This window comes from Eleginops maclovinus, chromosome 9 (genome assembly GCF_036324505.1).
Source record: "Eleginops maclovinus isolate JMC-PN-2008 ecotype Puerto Natales chromosome 9, JC_Emac_rtc_rv5, whole genome shotgun sequence".
Taxonomy (NCBI): domain Eukaryota; kingdom Metazoa; phylum Chordata; class Actinopteri; order Perciformes; family Eleginopidae; genus Eleginops; species Eleginops maclovinus.
This window is the reverse complement of record NC_086357.1, coordinates 890,639-915,241: the sequence shown is the minus strand read 5'-3', so window position 1 is coordinate 915,241 and position 24,603 is coordinate 890,639. Positions and strand designations below refer to the sequence as shown.

The window sequence follows — 24,603 nt, the reverse complement described above, 5'->3', positions numbered from 1 at the left end:
GCTGCAGTACGAGCTGCCTTGCCAAGTTTCAGGCTGGCAGAACAAAGCTGAGCTGTATTTTTAGACGGAACAACATGGCTACAGGTGGTGAGGAGTCAGAACTCAAGTCCTCCACTCCTACAAGATCCTCCGGAAAAAGAAAGGCCTCTGCTGTCAAAAAAGTAAAGATATCAGAAACGTAGGAGAATAAATAAATTAAAAACGCACTTTGCCAAAAGTAGTGATATGTTTCTCGGTTGGCTTTTCGTGCGCAGATAACAATGAGGAGTTTTTTAATGTAGGTTGCAGTTGCCTAGACAAAGTTTCTAAGACCTTTATGGAGGAACACAGAACTATGAAGCACAGAGCGGAAATATTTTTAGGAGACTGAACTTTCGACTTAACATTTTTATTCTACACATATTCAAGACCTTTCAGCACCTTTTAAAGTTGGTTAATACGAAGATTAAAAATGTTCCATCCTTTTTATTACATTTTTTTCATAATGAATATAGACTTTAAGGCCAAAAGTAAATAAACCCCCGTCTACATAAACCGGCTCAGTTTTATCTCAGTTCCACTGAATGCAAGTCTGAATGTGCTGGGCAGTGATATTTAGCGCTGCCCAGGAGGTTATGTTTTCAGTTCTGTGTATTTTGGTATGTCGGCAGGATTACGGAAAAAAAAAGTGGCAGGATTTTCATGAAACTTGGTGGAAAGGTGTAGCGTTGGCCATGAGGAAGCCAATACATGTTGGAGCGTATCCAAATCAACGGGCTGGTGCAGACATTACTTTCACTTATGAAAGCAGCCTTGGAACAGGCCTCTGCTCTCAGAGCCCTCTTGTAGTTTGGTTTGCGTTTATGTCTTTCCTGTTTACACATTCAGGGTAAAGTGGAACACTGACTGTGAGCAAAACTTTACAACCAACACCACTGTAGGACCAACTTGATGCTTGTGTGTTTGAATGGGAGCAAAATCCTGAGGCAGGTTCAACATCTGGTACATTTATATTTAAATTATACTGTTTATATTTAAACAGATTTTTATTAGTGATTGATTCCAAGTCCTCCTCCTGCTCTGGCTCTACCAGGTAAGCTCTGCAGCCCAAGAGTTCATTGTCAACCTATGTTACAGCTAGTTAACAGCAGTGACACCTTGATGATATACAGCGCAACAAAAAAAAAAAAACGTTAGTATCCCTTCCCTCTGGTATAATTTTCCCTCTGGTAAAATAATTGATCCGTGTATTTGTGATTTAGAAATCTGCTTTTGGAGGTATGAAACTGGTCCCATTTTAAAGGTGTCAGATGTCAGTGGGAACTCTGAGCCTGATCCAGACAGACAGATCAGCTCTTCCCTTATTGCCTCCAACCATCTTTCACTGCACTGACAGCCGCAGAGTCAGTAACAGGAAACACTTTGGCAGGAACAGCGGACCCACATGCCCTTGGGCGAGCAATACAGAGGGAAGAGAGGGAGAGACAGGGTAAAGTTATGGGAGAATTTAATTATTTGATTTTTTTTAAATAGTTGAAGAGTTTTAAAGTGAAACTCTTGTACTGGTTTCTGGTTTTTGCTCATGATGTTTTCATTTTAAATCATGTGCACTTGAAACAAGATAGAAAGATAGAACTAACTACACTTCATAGTAATATAATTACTTCATTTCCCTTACCTGTAATCAAAAACATTAACAACGCTTATTGGTTTTATTGATTTAATGTATTTGCTACCAAGTAGAAAAACCTAATGATACTTAAAAAGCATTCATCCAATGCAAAAGTTTTAAAAAAGTAAAATACTGGGATAAAAGGGTATTTCGTTTTTTGCAAAAAATAAGTAACATCTTTGATATTTTATGTTTAGTATTTTATAAACACAAAATATTTTGTTATTTGCATTTATTATTACTGTATACAATATATATATACACACACAGTGGGTAAAATAAGTATTACACACGTCACCATTTTTCTCAGTAAATGTATTTTAAAGGTGTTATTGACATGACATTTTCATCAGATGTCGGTAACAACCCATGCAATCCACATATGCAAAGAAATCAAACCATAGATGTCCATAAATTAAGTTATGTGTATTAAAATGGAATGACACAGGAAAAAAGTATTGAACACGCTGACTGAAATGTATTTAATACTTCGTACAAAAACTTCTGCTGGTAATGACAGCTTCAAGACGCCTCCTGTATGGAGAAACTAGTCTCATGCATTGCTCAGGTGGGATTTTGGCCTATTCTTCCACACAAACAGTCTTCAAGTCTTGAAGGTTCCGTGGGCCTCTTCTATGAACGCTGATCTTTAGTTCTTTCCATAGATTTTCTGTTGGATTCAAGTCAGGTGATTGGCTGGGCCATTCAGCTTTATTTTCTTCCTCTGAAACCAATTGAGAGTTTCCTTGGCTGTGTGTTTGGGATCATTGTCTTGCTGAAATGTCCACCCTGGTTTCATCTTCTTCATCCTGGTAGATGGCAGCAGATTTTTATCAAGAACGTCTCTGTACATTTTTCCATTCATCCTTCCTTCAATGATATGAAGTTTGCCAGTGCCGTATGCTGAGAAACAGCCCCACACCATGATGTTCCCACCTCCAAACTTCACTGCTGGTTTGGTGTTTCTGGGGTGATGTGCAGTGCCATTTGGCCTTCAAACATGGTGTGTATTATGACATCCAAAGAGTTCAATTTTGGACTCTTATGACCAGACTATATTCTCCCAGTAGTTCTCTTTGAAACAATTGTACCTGCTGATTCCAGGTCTTTCTGAAGGTCTCCACAAGTGGTCCTTGGTTCTTGGACAACTGTTCTGATAATTATTTTCACTCCTCTGTCAGAAATCTTGCGAGGAGCACCTGGTCGTGGCTGGTTTATGGTGAAATGATGTTCTTTCCGCTTCCGGATTATGGCCCCAACAGTGCTCACTGGAACATTCAGGAGTTTAGAAATCCTTCTGTAATGCCATCATGTTTTGCAACAATAAGGCTGCGAAGGTCTTGAGAGAGCTCTTTGCTTTTACCCATCATGAGATCTTTCTTGTGTGACACCTTGGTAATGAGAGACCTTTTTATAGGCCATCAGTTGGGACTGAACCAGCTGATATTAATTTGCACTGAGGATGCTTTCTAATTACTGATAGATTTCAGGTCGTGTCTTGGCTTTCCATGGCTTTTTGCACCTCCCTTTCTTCATGTGTTCAATACTTTTTTCCTGTGTCATTCCATTTTAATACACATAACTTAATTTGTGGACATCTATGGTTTAATTTGGAATGCATGGGTTGTTACCGACATCTGATGAAAATGTCATGTCAATAGCACCTTTTGAAATATATTTACTGAGAAAAATGGTGACTTGTTCAATACTTATTTGACCCGCTGTATATGTATCTTAATGGACAGGCAGACCAATGCCCGGAGCATTGCCTGGATCATTAAATACGTTATATGAAATATCTGATGGAATGAAGCGTACCTGCTTCCATCCATTCAAGGCTGAGAGATAGTATTTTCGGGTGTTTTCCATTTTGGTTCCCCCCATCCTTCAGCCTGTGATAAAAGACATGTCCATGCGTGCCATCTTTGAGGATGTTGTCTCCCTTCAATGTGTCATAAGAGAGACAAGGAGACAGACGGAACCATAGGAGGTCGCCTCCTTAATATGAAGATCAAAGGAAAGAGAACACTTGCTCAAAAACATCTCCTCCACACAAAGCAAGGAACAGCCCGAGGCACAACATTTCCTAATCCACTGGATCTCTCGCGCACGCACACACACACACACACACACACACACACACACACACACACACACACACACACACACACACACACACACACACACACACACACACACACACACACACACACACACACACACACACACACACACACACACACACACACACACACACACACACACACACACACACACACACACACACACACACACACACACACACACACACACACACACACACACACACACACACACACACACACCTCCCCCCTGGGCAGGTACTAAGTGTGCAGGCTGATATTGATGTACATCATCAGGGAAATAACCCCCCCCCCCAGCGCTCCAGCTGGATGTGAGGAGGTAGAGGAGGCGATGGGGGGGAAACAGAGGTCTGGAGGTGAAGCTGTGCCTAAAGATAAAGTGCAGGGCAAGGGAGGAAAAACTCCACAGGCCAGGGTTTCCCAAAACTACTCCCCAACTAGCAACGCAGCAAAACAGAAATTGTTTCAGTTGATACAAAAACAAGAAACTTTGTCTCTCTGTAACTCAGGGACGGGTCTCATCACAGATAGCAAAATGTGTGGACATGTTATTCACATTAAACTGTTAACCTGTCACCAAAACAGGGAAAGAGAAGAAGTCTGATTTTATACAGCCCAACATTTGCATAGGTATTTGAATAGATTTACAACACCCCTGGAAAAATACATACCATTAGAACTAAACTATCCCTGTCAACATCATCCCAAAGGTAATAATGTTGACAAAAACAATTGACTTTGACTTGAATTATCGTATATTATGGACCTTAGAAGCTGCAGCCTGGTGTGGTCAAGCGAGTCAGCTCTGTCCTGCTGTCACTGTGACACTCGGTGCAGAGTGTGTATGTCTCTCATGGATTTTGCACAGACATGTATAGTCCCCACAAAAAGAATCCTAAAGAATTAACTTTTCCTCTGGTCCACAGCAGGACAAAAACTTCACTGGGAACAACTTCTATATCTGCAACAGCATTAAAAAAAGAAGAAGAAATGTGCTGTGTCAAACAGCATCACACACTCACACTGAGAAGGACTTTGCTTCAACAATGAAACTGATCATCAATACAGATGGCGAATCTTTCCTGTTAATGGAAAAATCTGTTTGCAGCTTTCACCTGTACGGTGTCCAGCCAACACGTCAAATCATTAGGAATGGCTTTGTATACCGATTGAATGTCAGGACAAATCAGAGTACTGTGTGCCAGTATGGTTTTGAATGATTTCTCTAAGTTTTGTCTGAGAGGTAAGAATGAATCATAATGGAGACAGGGGAAGGAGACGGATGGACGGACGGATGGACGGATGGACGGATGGACAGGATGGAGATGCAGCAGCAGTTGGAGGATATTAGGTTCTGTTATTACCTGGTAATCGAGAATGCTGAAGCCGAGGCCTTTGTCTCTCTCCTTCTGCAGCTCCAACACCTGCACGTCTGGAGACCACTGGGCCAGCTCCCCTTCATCTTCATCTTCATCCTGCTCCTCCTCCTCCTCCTCCTCCTGGCTGTGTTGAGTCTCCATCAGCTCCTCTTCTCCAGGCAATTCCTGATACACAGTGACAACAGACACTTGAAATACTGTAAAGAAATAAAGTCAAAGTAGATATTTTCATGGAAGTAATAACTGTATGAAAGTTATCACTAGAATAATGATGAGATTCTGATGTGCAAGTATGAAGTAAGAAGCTAATAATTAAATGCAGTACTGCCACAGTTGCATTTATTTGTAAAATGTCCAAATAAAATGACAATATATCAATCATTGCCCCGCAATTTGCGCATAAGATGAGGCCCCCAGCACAATATGAGGCCCTACACACTGCGCGTGTTCTGCGTATAGGGTAGTAGTAGTGTAGGAGGCATCATGCAAGTGCAGTAACACACTAGAGCAGCGGTTCCCAAACTCAATAAAAAACCCCCCGCAACAAAGCTTTGTTTTTTCGCCATATAAAGACTCATGTTTAATCATGCGCAAATAACCAGAACACGCATGACGATAACAACATCAACAAAGTTTCAATAAATGCAACAAAGAAAAATTAGCAATATTAAATGACCGTGGAGCTAACTTCAACATCATCATAACACAACGGTTATGGAGATTACAACGACAGTACATTGAATTAAATTGCAATGAAGTTTCAAACGATCCACAACAATAAAGAGCATGGGCTCAGAAACAGATCAAATAAATAAAAACGAGGATCAATCTGAAACTTTTCAAGTGATACAATAAAATTACACACGATCCACAACAACAAAGACAATAGGCTCAGGAACATAAAATAGGACTAAATTAAAAGAGGATCCATCTGGAACTTCTCAAGCGCAGCGCAAAAGTCGCTCAGCCTGCAGCGAGAGAGGGGGGGGATGGGGAGGATGATGTGTCAGTATTCCCAGTAGGCCTATATTTGTAGCAATAATATCAATACCGACAAATATTTACCCATATTAATGTGACGGGTGGGCTTGCATCTTGGCACAAAGCTCTCCGAAGTTTGGCACAATGGAAGACAGTTTAAGCCTCAAATCCTTCTCAACAGCATCCAGTGTTTGCCGATGTTTAGTTTTAACTGCTGCCATAGCAGAGAAACCAGCCTCGCAGAGATAAGTTGTGGCGAAGGGCATCAAAACTCTCAAGGCTTGCTTTGCCAGGACTGTGTATGATGTCAGTGACTCGGTCCAAAACTCCACAAGTGGCATTTGTTTGAACTGTAACTGCAGCGCTCCATCAGATGACAGCTCGATCAGATGACAGCTCGATCAGCTGCTCCTGCTTGTGAAATGACAGCGGTGGGACGGGCGGGAAACTTCAAATGGATTGCGAATCCAAGCACGAGATGTGTCCATAGGTGGGAAGTGTTTCTGTAGCTGCTCTGCGAGTTGGTTGAGGTGTTCAATTATGAGACTTTTCACATGCTCACCCAGGTCCACGTCATTTTCCCCCAAGAACTCGTGAAGCGTAGGGAAACACAGGTGTGTGTTCCCACTCACACAACTCGCCCAGAACCGTAGCTTCTTTATCATGGCCTCAATCCTGTCTTGTGTGTTGAACACAGTTACACTGACTCCCTGCAGACTTAGATTGAGTTCATTCAGAGCTGAGAAGATGGCCGCTAGATAGGAGAGCCTCTTCAAAAAATCTTCGTCATGCAGACTGGAGACCAAATGAAACGGATTCTCCTCAAAAAACTGCTGCAGTTCGTGCCGGAGTTTGAAGAGCCTCGTCAGCACTTTGCCGCGGGACAGCCAACGCACCTCTGTGTGCAGCAGCAGTGATTTGTGTTCGCTGCCCATCACATTACATAACGGTGTGAATATTCTTGAATTTAGCGGGCGAGCTTTGATGAAGTCCACCAGTTTGACTGCGTCGTTCAGCACTGCAAGTAGATTAGCTGGCATGTTTTTGGTTGCGAGGGCCTCTCTGTAAACACTGCAGTGTAACCAGCTGATGGGTGGACAGACTCTCCTAATATGAGCTATAAGCCCCGTGTGTTTCCCTGTCATTGATTTTGACCCGTCTGTGCAAATTCCCACACAGCGCTCCCAGTCGATCCCATTGGTCCTCATAAAAACGTCAGTTAAATTGAAGATTTCCTTTCCTGTTGTTCTGGTAGCAAGGGGCCGACAGAACAAAAAATCTTCCGGTACCGTTCCTTCAAAGAGGTAACGGACATGCACAAGAAGATTGGCCAGATTTGCAACATCTGTAGACTCGTCTACTTGCAGAGAGTAAAACTCACTTTTCTTTACACGGCTGACTAGTGTAGCCAGGATGTCTTCAGACGTGGCATCAATGCGGCGCGACACAGTGTTATTGGACACAGGAATCATGTCCAACTTTTTTGCCTCTTTCTCTCCAATCATACACTCCACCATCTCTTTGGCCGCTGGCAAACACGTCTTCGGCAATTGTGTGCGGCAGCCCCTTTCTCCCTACTCTGTAACTGAGCAGATATGAAGCCCGTAATGAGTCTTTCGTAGACCCAACGCGTGAATGAAACTGCATTTGTTTTTGGCTTTTCAGCAAATCCTCCAACTTTGTTTAAAAAAATGTGAGGGGCTTTTGATGTATATTGCCATGTTTCGTGTGCAGGTGACGACGGAGATAAGAACGCTTCAGAGAGCTGTTTACTAGAACCTCACTGCACACCACGCACTGAGGCTTTGGGCAATCTGTATCGCCGATCCAAGTGAAGCCCAGACCAAGATAATTTTCATCATATTTCCTTATTTTTTTCCCCGTCTGGTGTTCACCCTCATCACCTCTTTTTTGCCATCTCCTTCCCTCCTCTTCGGTTTCCTCCGGCGCATCATTTCCTGACTCCCGCTCATTTTCTTCTCTCGGACTCATTCCTCTCCTCCTTCATGACCAACAACTTTGTGATGAGACGTTCCACTTGACAGTTTCCCTGATTTCAGCCAGTTAATCATATTTGAAAGAATGAATGAAACGAGTTGGCGTGCAAGTATCCTAACCTACAGTGAAACGTAGAAGAAGACAGCCGCTGTCTTCTTCTACGTTTCTATCAAAAAGTAATAAATTATAGTTTTTTGATTTAAAAAAAAAGGGATTACAAAGGAAATGTTTATTGTTCCTGTTTTTTATTGTAGCCTGTGGAAAAATCCCACTTAAAAAAGAACATTGTCTAATAGTTTTACACCAGACCACCATTACATGTTTCATTTCGCGCACCCCCTGGTGGCAGTTCGCACGCACCACACTTTGGGAATCCCTGCACTAGTCACAGCGAGAGTGAGACAGAGTGAGACAGTGAGACAGAGTGAGACAGTGAGACAGAATGAGACAGTGAGAGAGTGAGACAAAGTGAGACAGTGAGACAGAGCGAGACACAGGGAGACAGAGTGAGACAGAGTGAGACAGTGTGACAGAATGAGACAGTGAGACAGTGAGAGAGTGAGAGAGTGAGAGAGTGAGAAATAGTGAGACAGAGCGAGACACAGGGAGACAGAGTGAGACATGTCACCTGTCTAAGTGCTTGCTCCTGCACAGTGGCGCTCTGTCTCTCTGTCTGACTGCAGAGCATGGACGACAGCTTCAGCTCAATCTGAAATAAAAACACATTTAGAGTTCACACATTTTAAATATTATAAACTGCATCACAATAATATGTTGATGGTGAGTTTTCAACAAATTCTAATGTCAGAATAATCATTTAAATCTAAAATCAAGCATCTTATCAAACATGAGTTTTAAACATGTAAACAGCTTTACAACAAAAGAACAAAACCTACAAAACCCGTAAAGGGACATGGGAAAAAAAGGAAACAGAAATGTTTCTTGTGCGCACGAGGAAAGTATCGCGGCAGTACATATGGTCCCTGTCAGATCTTATTCAAGGTCCCGTTTCGTCAGACAGTGTCAACATACGGCCGAAAGCTGATGACCGATGGAAACCCCAGCCTTGTGAATGTCATTGAAATCTATGAAAAAACTTCAACCACACTTTAATTCACTCTGAAGGAGAGGGTGTTTTAATGCTAAATGTATTAAATAAAATAATAATTAAACCAGGAACACTGCCGATGACCGAACCTGACATTTGGTAGGTTTGAAACTTTCGCGTGAGCACGAGAAACGTTTACCTTTTTCTTAATTTCCCCATGTCCCTTTACGGGTTCCGTAAAAACCAGAGCAATAAACATTTTATTATTTAGTTTGTGATTCTGCACATCTTTCACATCAATTATCGTATTGAATGTATAGTTTCCCTCGATGCTCTTACCTCCTCCACACTGGGCTTTGACTGTCTCATGGATCCAGGTCTAGATCCTGGCTCAGACTCAGATTCTGGTCCCAGTTCGGAGGTCGGGTGTCGGCAGCAGACCAGAGTAAAAGGGGGCGGCACTTCTTTGAGGAATGCCACCACTTCCCGACGAGACTTACCGTAGAGCTGAACATCATTCACCTACACACACACACACACACACACACACACACACACACACACACACACACACACACACACACACACACACACACACACACACACACACACACACACACACACACACACACACACACACACACACACACACACACACACACACACACACACACACACACACACACACACACACACACACACACACACACACACACACTTTTTAATTCAACATGAATCAAGATGGCCAACTCGTTCTGAGAATAGCCTTTTTGGCAATATCTGCAAGCCTTAAGGTCATCCATACATCAAATAAGTCTTTTTATATAGTTTGCAGTAATCAAGTAAATAACATGAGGTTTAAGGCTATAAAGAGCTAGGTGACATCAGGGGGGTATGCTAAGAATCAAGTTTAACAGAGCCAAGAGATAAGGGATACTTCCAGTGTGGTTATCCACTGTCATTTTGGGTTCATTGAAGGAGGCATTTGGTGCATCATATGATGCATAAAAGGGGACGACCACTGCAAAGCAACCTGTTGCTGCAAATATAAAGGGAACGCTGTAGGAAATCTACCTGGTATTTGGGTGAATTCACACAAAATATATTTAATTTATCAAACGATGCAGTCTGTGCGTCCTGTTTGTTAATCATTTGACAACTACCCATTCTACAGCTCTTAAAAGTTAAGCGTAATGCAGCAGATTAAAAAAATAACCTACTTCAGCAAATCAGGACCAGTAATAAGAAAATATTCCAATGCGGTGAGATTATGGTTTCAAAGGGTTAAACCACATTCTGTATCCACGTGAAATTCATACTGATGAATATTAAATTGAATCATAAAGCCATCTGCACATTTTTGGTTTATTTTAAAGTCAGTGGGCAAATGGCCAGGAAACACTAGAGGACATACATAAAACTATAAAACAAAATAAACATAACTAAATATGAAAAAATATCCAAATATCCTCTAAAATAAGAACATTATAAAACGCTATTCTAGTTCAGATGTTCTGCATCCATTATATAAGTTGCAGTGGAAAAAAAGAAATGCATGCATGTGCTTCTGCAGCATTAATGAAAAGTTTACATACAGAAAGTATTCCCGCAGCTAAGAATCTGTAGGGCTCCTAGACTGACTATAAAATGAAAATATTCTCAAAGGAAGCAGTTAGGGCCAATTCCAATCGTAAACTCTGAACATAACTTGCTGTGTCAGTAGCATAGATTGCCATGGTGATCTAGCCAGTTTAAAAGAGAGTCACTTTCATTACACATACAACTCTGGCATAAGGGTCAACAAACCTCACCAACCCCTCAGCTCAACAGTGAACCAGAACTGCTCTTGTTTATAAATGATGACCCCTTGTGGAGACATAAAAAGACCAAAAAACAGTGGCTCCAGGGTAGAGCAGTGTGGTGCTCCGTATGGATTTTTGTTGTTGTTATCAGCAGAAAAGAAGCAATGTGTATCCACCTCCAAAAGCTCGTCCTCTGGTCTCAAGACTCCATGTTTATCCACAGGGCCTCCAGGGACTACTGAGGAGACGTAGTGGTGACCATCGAAGGAGTCCAACTCCACACCAAGACGCAGGGTGTGGACGGGCAACAGCTGCAAAATGATACATCAGAAGGTAAAAGTACAAGAAAACTACAGATAATGGATATAAAATTCTAACTTTACATAAGGGGTGAGACCCATTGGATGCAATGCTATCTGGAAACCCATCAACAACAACAAGCATGCTTTTTTAATTTAAAACAAAACTGTTTAATCATGTAAACTAGCTGATTGTGATACAATTTGGTCATTGGTGTAGTCTCAACTCCAACTGCGCATCCAAGCAGTTATGAAGTGAACTGGAGTGTAAACAATGAGTGGTAAACATAAACAATGTTTTATTTTATATCAGTTTGCTACACTGGAACCCAAATACAATTTGCTGTAGTCTAAAGAAGTGTTTGTGTCTCCATAATTGATTGTATGCTTAGACCACAGTTCAGTGTATAAAGCTACAGTTCAGATGTCTGATTGTTCTACACCTTAGAGGATTTCTGTAGCTCTGCATCATCTTCAATGACAGGATCCAACTTCACCACCTGACAACACACACATAAACTAAATAGTTAGTATTGAACATCCAAGCGGACTGTCAGTAAAAATGTGTAATACTATGAGATCTCACCAGAACTTGGTACTTTGGTCCCAGAGCCTGCTCCCATTTAGCCCACAGTTCTGCATCTCTATCTGCACACAGAGAGAGAGACAGAGAGAGAGACAGAGACAGAGAGAGAGACAGAGACAGAGACAGAGACAGAGACAGAGACAGAGACAGAGACAGAGAGAGAGAGAGAGAGAGAACAGATGTAAAATTGCTATTTAGTTCAGCCATTAAAAGACAGCAGCTACCGACAGCTCATCAACTCCAACTTCAGGTAGTGTAACACAAAGCATACTATGCTTTGTGTTACACAAAAAAAGTCGTACTGCAGCAAAAGTACAATTGTAAGAGTAGTTGCATGTGTAGTTGCGGGGGGCTGTGGCTCAATGGCTCAGTGGCTCAGTGCGCGGATCTTTGGATAAGGGGAGAGCAGGTTTGAGTCCCCACTGCATGTCGTTGTGTCCGTGAGACCCTTCACCCCAAGTTGCTACTGTGGGGACTGCCCAAAGAATTGAGTGTATGTTAGATGCTTTGGATAAAAGCGTCTAACAGGTGACATGTAATAGTGATAGTTGTACTTTGCAAGAACAAAAGATACATTATGATGTGTTTGCATTCAAACTGATGTTCAATACTAAGAAAATAATGTATCTACATGGTATATACGTATAAATGGTATTAAACCTATGGGAATCAGGTTTCTCTACCTGATTGCAGACAAAGACTTTCATTGCCACATTACCTGCTATTTATAAGATTCATATACAGCTTTGCGGTCGATTAATCATAGTGACCAAATTGCAGAAATGCCAAAACAACCAAAAGCATCCCTAAAATACTTTTCCTTATACACTTCCTGTTTAAAGTTAAGTCTGTGAAACTGATGACTGTTTGACATGACATTGAATGCACATCAGCGAAATATGTTCAAGTTTCCCCATTCAATTTATCAGTTCAGACTTATGAAAATAATCATCAGCTGAGGCAACCAGGAAAATAATACCAACAGTTATGTGTGTGTTACTGTTACCCAGCTGCGAGTACTGCAGCAGAGCAGCAAGAAGAGCCGTACTGTAGTTCTGCTGCAGTGCAAACCTTCCACTACATCCCTGCTGCAGGCTGACGGTCACCTCATTGGAATTCACCGTTAGAAGCAAAAAAGCTAAATGACTCAAATGTAAAGTGTAAAGTAAGCAACTTCTACAGTGTGTGTTAAACACAGTAGCAAACACACACACACAAAAATGCCTAGGCAACAATACCTTCTTAGAACACAGAAGAACAAATGTGTTTTTCAGAGCATAGTGAGGGCATTAGTTTGAAGTCAGAGCAGATTACAGTGCGTTTCTTTGAGGGAAACCTTCTGTCTGAGCCTTCAGGCTGCAGCGAGGAAAACTCCATTGCTGAGCTCAAGAAAAACAACCCTGTGTTTTCACAAATCTCCTTGCATATTGGAGGTATTTTGAAGCAGGTCTGGCAGTGTTACAACAACAGTCTCTGATTAAATTAGCATTGCTAACCTTTGCCTTCACAGCGCAATTAATCTGCAGCGTTTGGCTGAATAAACAGGGTAATACATCGCTGCGAAGCTGTCGGACAGCTCGGACACTTTACATCTGTTGGCCAGGGAGCAGGCAGGCGGCGCGCTAAGTGTTAGCGTTGCGTTTTGGCCACTTAGCAAAGCTAATGAGGAATAAAGAGGGAGGAAATAATTCAGAGAGGAATGCTGTTAGAGGCCTGCGTTGACATGTCTGCAGATGCCACACTTTTTTTTAAAACACTGATCTGAGTTCACTCCATGACTCCTCTTCCTGTTTGGATGTCTTTTTAAGTTTCTATCTTTTTTCAGAACATGTTTATTATCTTTCAGGATGCTATGTAAATAATTAGAACCACATTTAATTCAAATAGTCATCACTAAATTAGCCTGTAAACATGAAAAAAAGCCTGCAGCTGTGTGAAATCTTGGCAGAGGAGTTGGCTATAAACAGTCATTTATAAGTATGTCAGTTAATCTATTAAACACCAAAATATATCACGTCTTTTGGCCTCAGGGGTTGAACTATTATACATCTTCTTTGCATGTTTGGGATGAGTGGAACATGTGAGATTTTTAGGGTTTTATGTATGCTTATTGAATTGTTTATGTAATCTGTGTATAAGATGTAGAGAGCAATATAAAAAATGTTCTAAGGATCAATCAAGGTCTGAATCACAGTTGGAATCGTGTGTCATCCTGACTGCTCAATCATGTTCTGCTTTGGATTTCAAACCCTGGAAGGTTTCTCGTATTGTTAAAATTAAAAGACTTTGCCATCATATAGCTCAGTGGGTAGAGCAGGGGGCCATATACTGGGGTTTGATCCCCATGCGGTGGACCCGGGTTCGAATCCGGCCTGGGTTGCCCAAAAAATTCTAAAAAAATAAATAAATAAATGAAAAACTTAATTTAGCACTTATCTAATCAGGACTACATTTATTTTCCCCATGCGCAATTCTTCCACTATTTACAAATCATGAGTTACATTCAATCCATACCAATATATAAGAGTGCTTTCAACATAAATCAATCGGAAAATAAATGATCAAAAGCTACTTGTTTAAGGAACTACTTAAGTTAAAAGACATAATTATGTTCAAATGTTGGTAACAAGCCTGCTATTAATATCAACACAGCCTTGGGGGAACACTTTGTGTCCCATTCGGATGATGAGATGTGGCAAAAAAAAATGTGGAATGCAAAGAGGATTACATGTTCTTATAAATCCGATGAGCCCCAACACCAGATTATTCACAGTCTACATGTAACCCCAGCCTTTCCATGTAAATATGATCCTATGTGCTCTTCAGGATGCTTCAAATCTGAAGTCCAGAAATGGTTGGATGAAGATCCACCTGATATGTTATTATGGTTTGAAAAACTAATGTCCATTTTGCCATTGGAGAGGTTTTCCGACATGTTCACAGGAACTCTGGAAGACTTTGTTAGGAACTGCTCCCCAATTGCATCGTACATGGAAGAGCAATGATCCAGTGTTTACCTGGTTTAAATATAAACCAGAATAAGTACTCCCACATGAGTACCACACTAGGTTGTTTGATTTTTTTGTGGGTTTTACTTTGTTACGTCCTAAATGTTTTCGTATTGTTTCACCTTGTTACTGCTGAAAATAAAACAAATATTTAAAGAGGAAACCTGCTGCTCCTCGGAGGGTGAACCTTTAGAAAAGTTGATTTGCTTGCTATGATTATTTAAATAAGCTAGATCATGAGTGTATGTCTTTGAGGAAACATACAAAACAACTAATGAAAATGTAACCAAAATAAAATAATAAATAAACAATGAGGGGATTAGTTGTGCCAACAGTGTGCAGGTGTGTGTGTGCTCACCCCTTGTTTGTTGTGTTGTGTTTGGATATGCTCTTTCCACATCTGGTGCAATAAATCCAAACCCGGAGGAGCGAGCATTGACCTCCAACGATCTCCTCCGCGAAACAAAAGACGACTCCCTCTCAACTGAGACACAAACAGACAGTACATAGAAATAAACATTTCTTCTTTTTTTTTTATCAATCTTCCAGGAGAGACTGACATTGTTTTCATGTTTTAGATTCAGCCTGGGCCCCAAAGTCCTGTAACCCGTTCACATGTCTGGCACTGTGTACAGTACATTACATACAGAAATTCTGCATATCCTCCGTCGCAAAGTGAAAACGCATTTCATTCCATTGCATCTTGGCAATGAAATTCTGACAAAAAACTGTATTGGCCTTGTAACAGATTCACCAGCACTTACAATGTTAAAAATTGCTTGAAGTGAATATATCTGCACTTTCCTTGTTGGGAGTTGGAGTCTCTATGTTTAGTGCACTTATTGTAAGTCGCTTTGGATAAAAGCGTCAGCTAAATGACATGCAATGTAATATTAGTTTTTTTTCCACCATATTGGCAATCCAAAGCTTTTTACCATAGGTCCAGTAAACCAGAACTATACACACACTCAGAACAGCAAGAAACATGCAGGTTCATTTGGTACAAACAAGCCAAAGCATGGTAGGAGCTGGAGCAGCAGGTCCCTGCTGGAGACCACTAACCGCACGTGAACACGGTGAAGGAACAAGTTGCTCTGTCGATCGACCTCCTGACTGAACATTACTGTTGTTTCTTTTCCTATCAAGTTATTCAAAGCTGAACTAATCGTGACCCTTTGTAGATAATAGAGGCTATGGGAATGACCAAAATATAAGAATTTGGAAACTCAAGCTTTTCTGAGTTCTCAGTTTCTTTAGTAGCTAAATAAAAAAAAGAGGACGGGAGGAGATAAGAGCACTACACTGCTCCTCTGTTTCTAAACATCACTTGTTCCTCTGGCCTGGATGCTGACCAGAACAGAACAATAAAATGACCCTGAACGGGGCAAATTAATCGTGTGGATGCTAGAGGAGGAATCGCGTGCTTTCTGCAGAGAAAATTACACCTAGTCGTAAACACATTTTTCCTCTTAATCTGTTTGACAGAGAAAGGGCTTCAGACAGGTAATAGGAAGAAAAGCTCTTAGTTTAACACAGAGTTAACTTCTCTCAATGGAGCAGATTACTGATTTAATAGAATATAATCATGGAGTCAGTGAGCAATAAATCCACAGAGCCATTGTTCCATGTTGAGCCTGGTAGTCACTATTAAAGATCCACTGTAAATGTACACAACTGACAAAAGAGAAGTACTTGAAAAACATTTTTAAATATTTAAATACACACAAATGTTTTTTTATAAAATGTTGTCCTTGTTTTTCAGTTTTATACTAACCTATGTATCCATACAGCATGAAACATGAACATTTTTACTATCATAATGAAGATTAACTCAGGATTTAAATACTTCATTGACTGATTTCTTTGCTACAGTATGTGTTGCATTATGGGACAAGACTCTTAAAAACAGAGCCGTTTGCTGCTATTACAGTATTATATTCAGTCATCTCTACATGCAATTGCCCTTTTTTTTGCCAGACATTTTAACGGCAGATGAAAAAGCCCAGGTGAAACCACCAACATGTGCCATGTCTCTGTCTCAGGAGGCCCCTCTCCAGCCTTAGTTCAACTGCAATGATTTCTCTTGCTTCAACATATCAATATGTCATTAAAAAAAGTCTATTGCGGCCCACACAGGGTCTGTCCGTTTATCTACCTTTATCCAGGGATCTCTCCAGGGGTCTGGGTTTCTTCCGTACCACACTGAGCACCACAGTCTGACCAGTCTTCTTCATCACCTCCAGAACTTCCGGATTGCTCATACCATGGAGACTGATGCCATTCAACTGTTCAACACACAAGAGGACAGGTAGAGACAGAGACAGTGAAAGGAGTGATAACATATGTAAGATTGTGTTAAATGTTAAATTAGATGGACAGAGAACATCTTGTCCAGATTAAAAAGTTTGACCTTTTTACAAAAGAACACCACATGAAGGATAATATTTGAGAGGACATCTTTCTCTTACAGCGAGCAGTCGGTCGTGGACTCGGATGTTTCCGCTTTGATCTGCAGCACTACCAGGGACCACATGTTTCACAAAAACCCCTACAGCGTCTGGACAGCGAGGGAGACAGAGACAGACAGAGGAGAGAGTTTACATTTTATTGGACCAATAAAAACAGAGCAGCACAATAAGGAAAATATGCAACGCTTCATAAACCTGTTTCATAAAGGGATAAACAACACCACTCCAGATTGTGTGTGCTACAAGTTGACACTGTGCAATTTAACAGACTGTCTTGAATAAAACAAATGTTGTATCTTCACCTTGACAAGATTCAGATCCATATGAATTCCTCCACATGATGTAAAATATATAGGCCCTCAGTATTGTGAGTGTCTCAGTTGATGGCAGTAATAATATAAGCCCTGCAATTGTGCAACTGGTTCACAGGAAACCCCAAAGCCCAAACGCAAAGTGGAGTACCAACTGCTGGAACTGCCACAACAGCAATGTAATCTCCAATGACGGCAGCACTGATCAGTGTTTACTCTAACTGCCAAGGTCTGCTCACAGTTCCTTCCAGCCGTCAGCACGGCACCGTTGAACAGTCTTTTTTTGAAGCGGAAGCAATTTGATTATTTTTTTGTCCAGTTGTTTGTTTTCACAGTATGTGGCCATGTAATAAGCGGGATAATGTGCAGCGAAGCTGTCATTATTGAAAAAAGAACACCCTTACTTAACAACCCCTGAAAAGTCCAAATTCACAAATCAGATCAGAAACCCTTTATTAGACCAACAGCGGGGAAATGTACAAATCAAGTATTTAACTAAGCTGTGTAATAATACAAGTTCTACAGCTATTCTACAGTAAAAGTTCTACAGCAGTTCTACAGTAAAAGTTCTACAGCTGTTCTACAGTAAAAGTTCTACAGCTGTTCTGCAGTAAAAGTTCTACAGCTGTTCTGCAGTAAAAGTTCTACAGCTGTTCTGCAGTAAAAGTTCTACAGCTGTTCTGCAGTAAAAGTTCTACAGCTGTTCTACAGTAAAAGTTCTACAGCTGTTCTGCAGTAAAAGTTCTACAGCTGTTCTGCAGTAAAAGTTCTACAGTTGTTCTACAGTAAAAGTTCTACAGCTGTTCTACAGTAAAAGTTCTACAGCTGTTCTACAGTAAAAGTTCTACAGCTGTTCTGCAGTAAAAGTTCTACAGCTGTTCTGCAGTAAAAGTTCTACAGCTGTTCTGCAGTAAAAGTTCTACAGTTGTTCTACAGTAAAAGTTCTACAGCTGTTCTACAGTAAAAGTTCTACAGCTGTTCTACAGTAAAAGTTCGACAGTTTTTCTGCAGTAAAAGTTATACAGTTGTTCTGCAGTAAAAGTTCTACAGTTGTTCTGCAGTAAAAGTTCTACAGTTGTTCTACAGTAAAAGTTCTATAGCTGTTCTACAGTAAAATGTAGTACAGCTGCCACACGGTTAAGCTCTTGCAGCTTCTTCATGGTTAAAGCCTAGAAGCAACATGCCGTTGACACGGCAGCTTGAAGCTTTTTATGTGACATGTAGGGACAGCTCAACAGTGACATGTTTGAGCTACAATGAAATGCCTGGTGCTAGATGAGACAAATGAGAGGGTTTGTTTTAATGGGAGTTCAATAGCAGTGTGTTGTGTCCTGGCTGTATTGGTACAGTATATTGGGGGTGTGTGTGTGTGTGTGTGTGTGTGTGTGTGTGTATTGAGTTTAAATGTGTGTGAGCATGCTTTAAATGCTCTGTCCTGTCCTACCTTGGCTGGTCAGGGTGTTGTAGCCGATGATGGAGATTCCGAGGCTCTGGCCATCCTTCTTGGTTAGAGGAACCTCATGGATTTCATACCCCTCCAGGTTTGGCTGTTATACAAGTTTATATTTGGGATTGTTTCCAAAGACAGCAGCATACAAATCACAAACAAATGAAAATCAGCATTTGTGTCTTTGTCCAACACAAAGTCTCCTCTGAAATAATTTAACAACTTCAAATGTAACTGAAATAATTCCTACTTGATGGTTCTTAATGCTGCTCACTGTCCTGCTGGGCCGGCGTTGGGGGGGTAAGCCAGGGGGGAGTGGGGCTAAAGAGGAGACCGGGGCTGAGTCAGGAGGCGGTGGAGGAGGTGAGGTTGTTGAATTTTGACCCCGTGGATCCCTGGAGATTAGCAACGTCACATGACTCCCACAACCCTGCAGCACCTTGACGACCTGGTCACTTGTGAGGCCGCTAGTGGGCGTCGCCCCGATGCGCAGGATGTGGTCACCTGTGTGGAGACGCCCATCCTGATGGGAGGAGAAGGGTGCATTAGAGCCAATCAAAAGGAAACACTGGATTGGGTTTTGTCCAGATTTTATTTGAAAAATGCAAGATTTCAGACTCAAAGGCTTTTTTTGTAATATGCACAATAGTGACGGTAGAGGTTTGTATGAGGGGCCCCTAGGGACATTCAGAAATACCGTTTACATACACATTTGAAACACTCTCACACACACAACTGAAACCAAAAGCTCTCAAACACATGTGAAAATCTCTCACACACACATATGAAATGGTCTCACACATGTGAAACACTCACACACACATATGAAACACTCTCACACACATATGAAACACTCTCACACACATATGAGACACTCTCACACACACATATGAAACGCTCTCACACACACCTGAAACGCACTCACACACACATGTGAAACGCACTCACACACACACACACCTGAAACCCTCTCACATACACATATGAAATGTTGAGTTCAGTAGGGAATTAGGAGTGCATTACAGTTAAAAAGGAAGGCCTTGTGGCTATAATCAGGGCTCCTGTCACATGAAGGAAGCAGGAAGACTCCACACTAGGAAAAGCATGATATGCTAAATTTCAAGGAAGTCAACTTCAACCACAATGAATGTTCATCTGATCCTCCTTATTTTTCAAGTCCAAACTTTAATGTTTGCAGTGAGAGGTAATGAAGAGGATGTTTTAACTTTTTTCAGTAGTGCTTTGCAATGCATTGAGTCACTGCACAGTGAAGAATCCAACAATTTGGATCAGGAGAGGCTTTTTCGAGTGCTCGATGACCACACACGAACTCTATCTGCATGTCTTGCTGTGTTGAGGTATGGTCATGATAATAGGGATGTCAGTGACCTCCTAGGATCATTGTATAGATGCTTTCACAACTTGCTGCATGAACATGAGGCCAGACGGAGATCCACTGATGTGACAAACAATCTAATACCCCCAACAACCTTGACTGGCCATCCAGGTCGACCCCAATACAGCATAACCGCTAAACAGATTTCTCATTGTGTGTCCATTGGTATGACATGGCAGAGAATTGCATCATGCTTTGGAATCAGTCGAAGAACCCTATACAGACACAGGCAAACTCTGGGAGTTGAGCCATTAAGATATGCAGTATTGTCAAACCAAGATCTGGACAGCATTGTGACAAATATACTACAGAACACTCCAAATGCAGGTGAAGCATACAGTATGTAATTGGAAACCTGCGATCACGTGGCCTAAGAGTTCAGCATTGGCGGGTCAGACAGAGCCTGCATCAAGTTGATCCCATTGGGCGGTCATTGAGACGTCGTCATGCTATACGACGAAGGGTCTACAGCAGACCTGGGCATCTCCCGGCCCACGGGCCACATCCGGCCCGCGTGAGGTCAATCAGAACATGAATGAAAAAACATTTATACTGTTCATGCTATAAAAGTGTGTTGCTCGTGGGTTTTTTTTATTTACGTTTGCTGCATGTGCGTATTATACGTCCATGACGTGTGTGGGTGAACAGAGATAAGTGATGCTGGCCAGCTAGCCCTCAAAATGTCAGCTCAAGAGGGCTTCCGGTTTGAGCATGTAGAAGGAGGACGCAGTTGCTATCAGCTCCGCATTTTTCATAATATTTTACTAAGATAACGCCGAATTTTATTTAAACTTTGGTACAGACTACATTGATAGAGTTAAACGGAACAATATTGCACACCGTTACGATGAGCAAGGGTGGACGGATCGGTAAAACCCAGCAGCGAATGACTGATTCATTCCCGGGACTCGAGGACAAGCAGAAAATGTCGTCGACGGGGCCTACACAGTTAACGGCTGAGATGCTAGTCATTGAGCTCCAGAAATTGAGCGAAAGTCTTAAGGAAGATTTCAACGCTGCCTTGTCGGAAGCCATGGCCCCGATACTCCCAACACTTGAATCTATAACCAACACTGTGGCGACTCACACCGCCACCATATCACAGATCGAGAGCACACTGTCTTCCCACTCAGATGACATCGTTAGCCTGCAGCAAGACGTGGCGACCTTGAAGAACCAGCTAGCCTCCGTGTCGGATGATAACTCAGCGCTACACGCTACAGTGGAGGACTTGATATCGCGCTCCAAGCGTCAGAACCTCAGAGTCGTGGGTATTCCTGAAGATATGGAAGGTGCAAACGCTAGGCAGTTTATGTCTCAGTTATTCAAGGAGGTGGCTGGAGATGTCTTACCTGACTCCGGCCCGGAGCTCGATCGCGCACATCGCAGCCTGAGACCCAGACCCAGCCAGGGCTCTCGGCCCATAATTGTCCGTTTCCATCGCTACGTTGAGAAGGAGCAGGTTTTGAAATGGGCCAAGGAACACCGGGAGATGTCCTACCGAGGGCACAGGATCAAATTCTACGAGGATTTCAGCGCCACTATTGCTAAGAAGAGAGCCGCTTTCAATAATGTGAAGTCCCAGCTTTACAAAAAAGGAGTGCGATTCGGCATGATTTACCCCGCCCGGCTGAGAGTCACCTCCAACGGTATGGTCCACTTGTTTGACACTCCCGAGCTGGCTGATCGCTTCTATCAAGAACGCATTCATAAGACTTAAGCTGCCGTGTTTCCATTTCGCTACGGGTTGATTTTACTTTTTTTGATAACTCCGTTGTTGCCTACGGGTGTGTTTTTGCTAGGCTAGGCTAATTCCGTTTAGCCTGCTCACCAAGCCCGTGTTTTTCTGTTTGGACTCATCATTTTTTCCGGGTGAGTGCAGCACTGTCCTCTGCTGGTGTTTAGTCACCTGCCAGCATTTGTTCTGTTGGACTGTAGATCGTTGCCAATTTGTCTGTTCTAAAAACAGAATCGTTCTAGTGGTTTTTAATTTAATTTGATATTGTAGGAGGGGATACCACTGCGTGGTCAACTGGTTGTTTAGCAAAGGTTTATCCTGCTACTCACTTTGCTAACCGCAATGTTGAGCTTAAGGTTTTCTTTGTTTTCATTTGTCCTCAAAGATATGTGTTTTTTCTTTTTCAGTAGAGGGTTATTTTGGGAAAAGGTTGGGTGTTTGTCTAGGGGAGGGTCTTTGTTTTTAATATCTAATGTTACTGGTGTGTATGATGCTTGTCCACTACGCTTGTTATGTTACATATGGTTGATGATTTTAATTAATGACTAACCAGAATACAGGTCAGAGAGGGTCTGTAGGCTCTGTTAGATTTATTAGCTGGAATGTCAGGGGACTGGGAGGACCAATTAAGAGGTCGAGAGTGTTCTCACACCTAAAAAGTCTCAATACTGATATTGCTTTTCTCCAGGAAACGCACCTTTGTGTGAATGACCATGCTAGGCTTCGTAAGCCTTGGGTGGGGCAGGTTTTTCATTCAAATTTCAATTCTAAAGCCAGGGGCACAGCCATCATAATACACAAACGTGTTCAGTTTTCAGCTGAACAAACTACTTCAGATCCCGGAGGGCGTTATATTATAGTCAAAGGTGTGCTATATCAGACCCCAGTGATTTTGGTTAATGTATATGCCCCAAATTTTGATAATCCAAATTTTATGACCTCAATTTTCTCCTCTTTACCAAATATGGACACACACCGCCTCATCTTCGGGGGTGATTTGAACCTTGTAGTTGATCCACAGTTAGACAGGTCATGTCCCAAAAGATTTACCCCTTCTTGTATGGCTCGAGCACTATCCACATTTATGAACCAGGTGGGTTGTATTGACCCATGGCGGTTTCTCCACCCGACTAAAAGGGATTTTTCATACTTCTCTCTAGTTCACCGTGTTTACTCACGCATTGATTATTTTTTTGTAGATAAAGCCCTTCTGTCTTCTGTTGGACTGACTGAATACTCTGCTATCGTCATCTCTGATCATGCTCCTCTTGTTCTAGAGCTATCTCTCTCCCCTAGTCCAAGGTGTGGGCCCTGGAGATTTAATACAGGCCTGTTAGCTACCAAAACATTTTGTGAGCATATTTCAAAGCAAATAGACTTTTTTATTGATAATAATAAATCTGAATCCACCTCCCCCTCCCTTCTTTGGGAAACTTTTAAAGCAGTGATGCGAGGAGAGATTATTTCGTATAATGCTCACTCTAGAAAACAAAAGACAAAAGAACAGCAGGATTTGGTTGACGCTATTAGTAAATTAGACAGACAGTACTCGAGTTCTCCCACTCCTGAATTGTATGCTGAGAGGCGTAAGCTTCAATCCAAATTTGATTTGCTTTCCACTGGCAGGGCTGAGTATCTTCTTAGACGGACAAGGGGTACGTATTATGAATACGGTGATAAGGCTAGTCGCCTCTTAGCATCGCAGCTTAAACACCAGTCAGTTTCTCAGTTTATTACACAGGTCTATGACTCCTCACATTCCCTCACTACGAATCCTACTGAAATAAACGATGCCTTTACCACATTTTACTCCAAGCTGTACACATCTGAACCCCCTATAGACAATACAAATATAGAGCATTTTTTTGACAGTCTGGATATCTCTAATATTGATACTCTCACGCGTGATAGCTTGGACGACCCTCTGTCTCTAGAGGAGATAACTGGCAGTCTTAGGAAGATGCAAAATAACAAGGCCCCAGGCCCGGATGGTTTTCCTGTAGATTTTTATAAAAAGTTCTCGGCCCAGTTAGCTCCCCTTTTATTAGATATGTTTAATGATTCCCTGAAAAATGGTACTCTACCCCCAACACTAAGACAAGCCTCAATCTCCCTTATTCTCAAAAAAGGCAAAAAAGCAGAAGATTGTAGTAGCTGGAGACCTATAAGTCTCTTGAACGCGGATGTCAAACTTCTTGCTAAGGTACTGGCGAACCGCCTGGACCCGTGTTTACCAGGTATTGTCTCTGAGGACCAGACTGGCTTTATCAGGGGTCGTCAATTATCTTCTAACATCAGACGGTTACTTAATATTGTGCTTTCCCCTGCAGTCTCACCAGATGCTGAGATGATTGTCTCATTAGACGCA

At 41.8% G+C, this 24,603-nt stretch overlaps 1 protein-coding gene across 1 annotated transcript in view; it reads right to left on the bottom strand.

Moving 5' to 3' along the window:
* patj (PATJ crumbs cell polarity complex component) overlaps positions 1-24,603 on the bottom strand; it is a 144,877-nt gene that overhangs the window by 88,270 nt on the left and 32,004 nt on the right. Inside the window, exons 8-18 of the mRNA XM_063891227.1 lie at positions 19,352-19,624; positions 19,099-19,201; positions 17,344-17,432; positions 17,031-17,160; positions 15,234-15,359; positions 11,868-11,929; positions 11,725-11,781; positions 11,159-11,293; positions 9,520-9,702; positions 8,761-8,841; positions 5,139-5,318 (exon numbers count right to left, since the gene is read on the bottom strand). Coding sequence (XP_063747297.1) covers positions 5,139-5,318; positions 8,761-8,841; positions 9,520-9,702; positions 11,159-11,293; positions 11,725-11,781; positions 11,868-11,929; positions 15,234-15,359; positions 17,031-17,160; positions 17,344-17,432; positions 19,099-19,201; positions 19,352-19,624 — 1,419 coding nt within the window. The remainder of the gene's footprint in view (positions 1-5,138; positions 5,319-8,760; positions 8,842-9,519; positions 9,703-11,158; positions 11,294-11,724; positions 11,782-11,867; positions 11,930-15,233; positions 15,360-17,030; positions 17,161-17,343; positions 17,433-19,098; positions 19,202-19,351; positions 19,625-24,603) is intronic.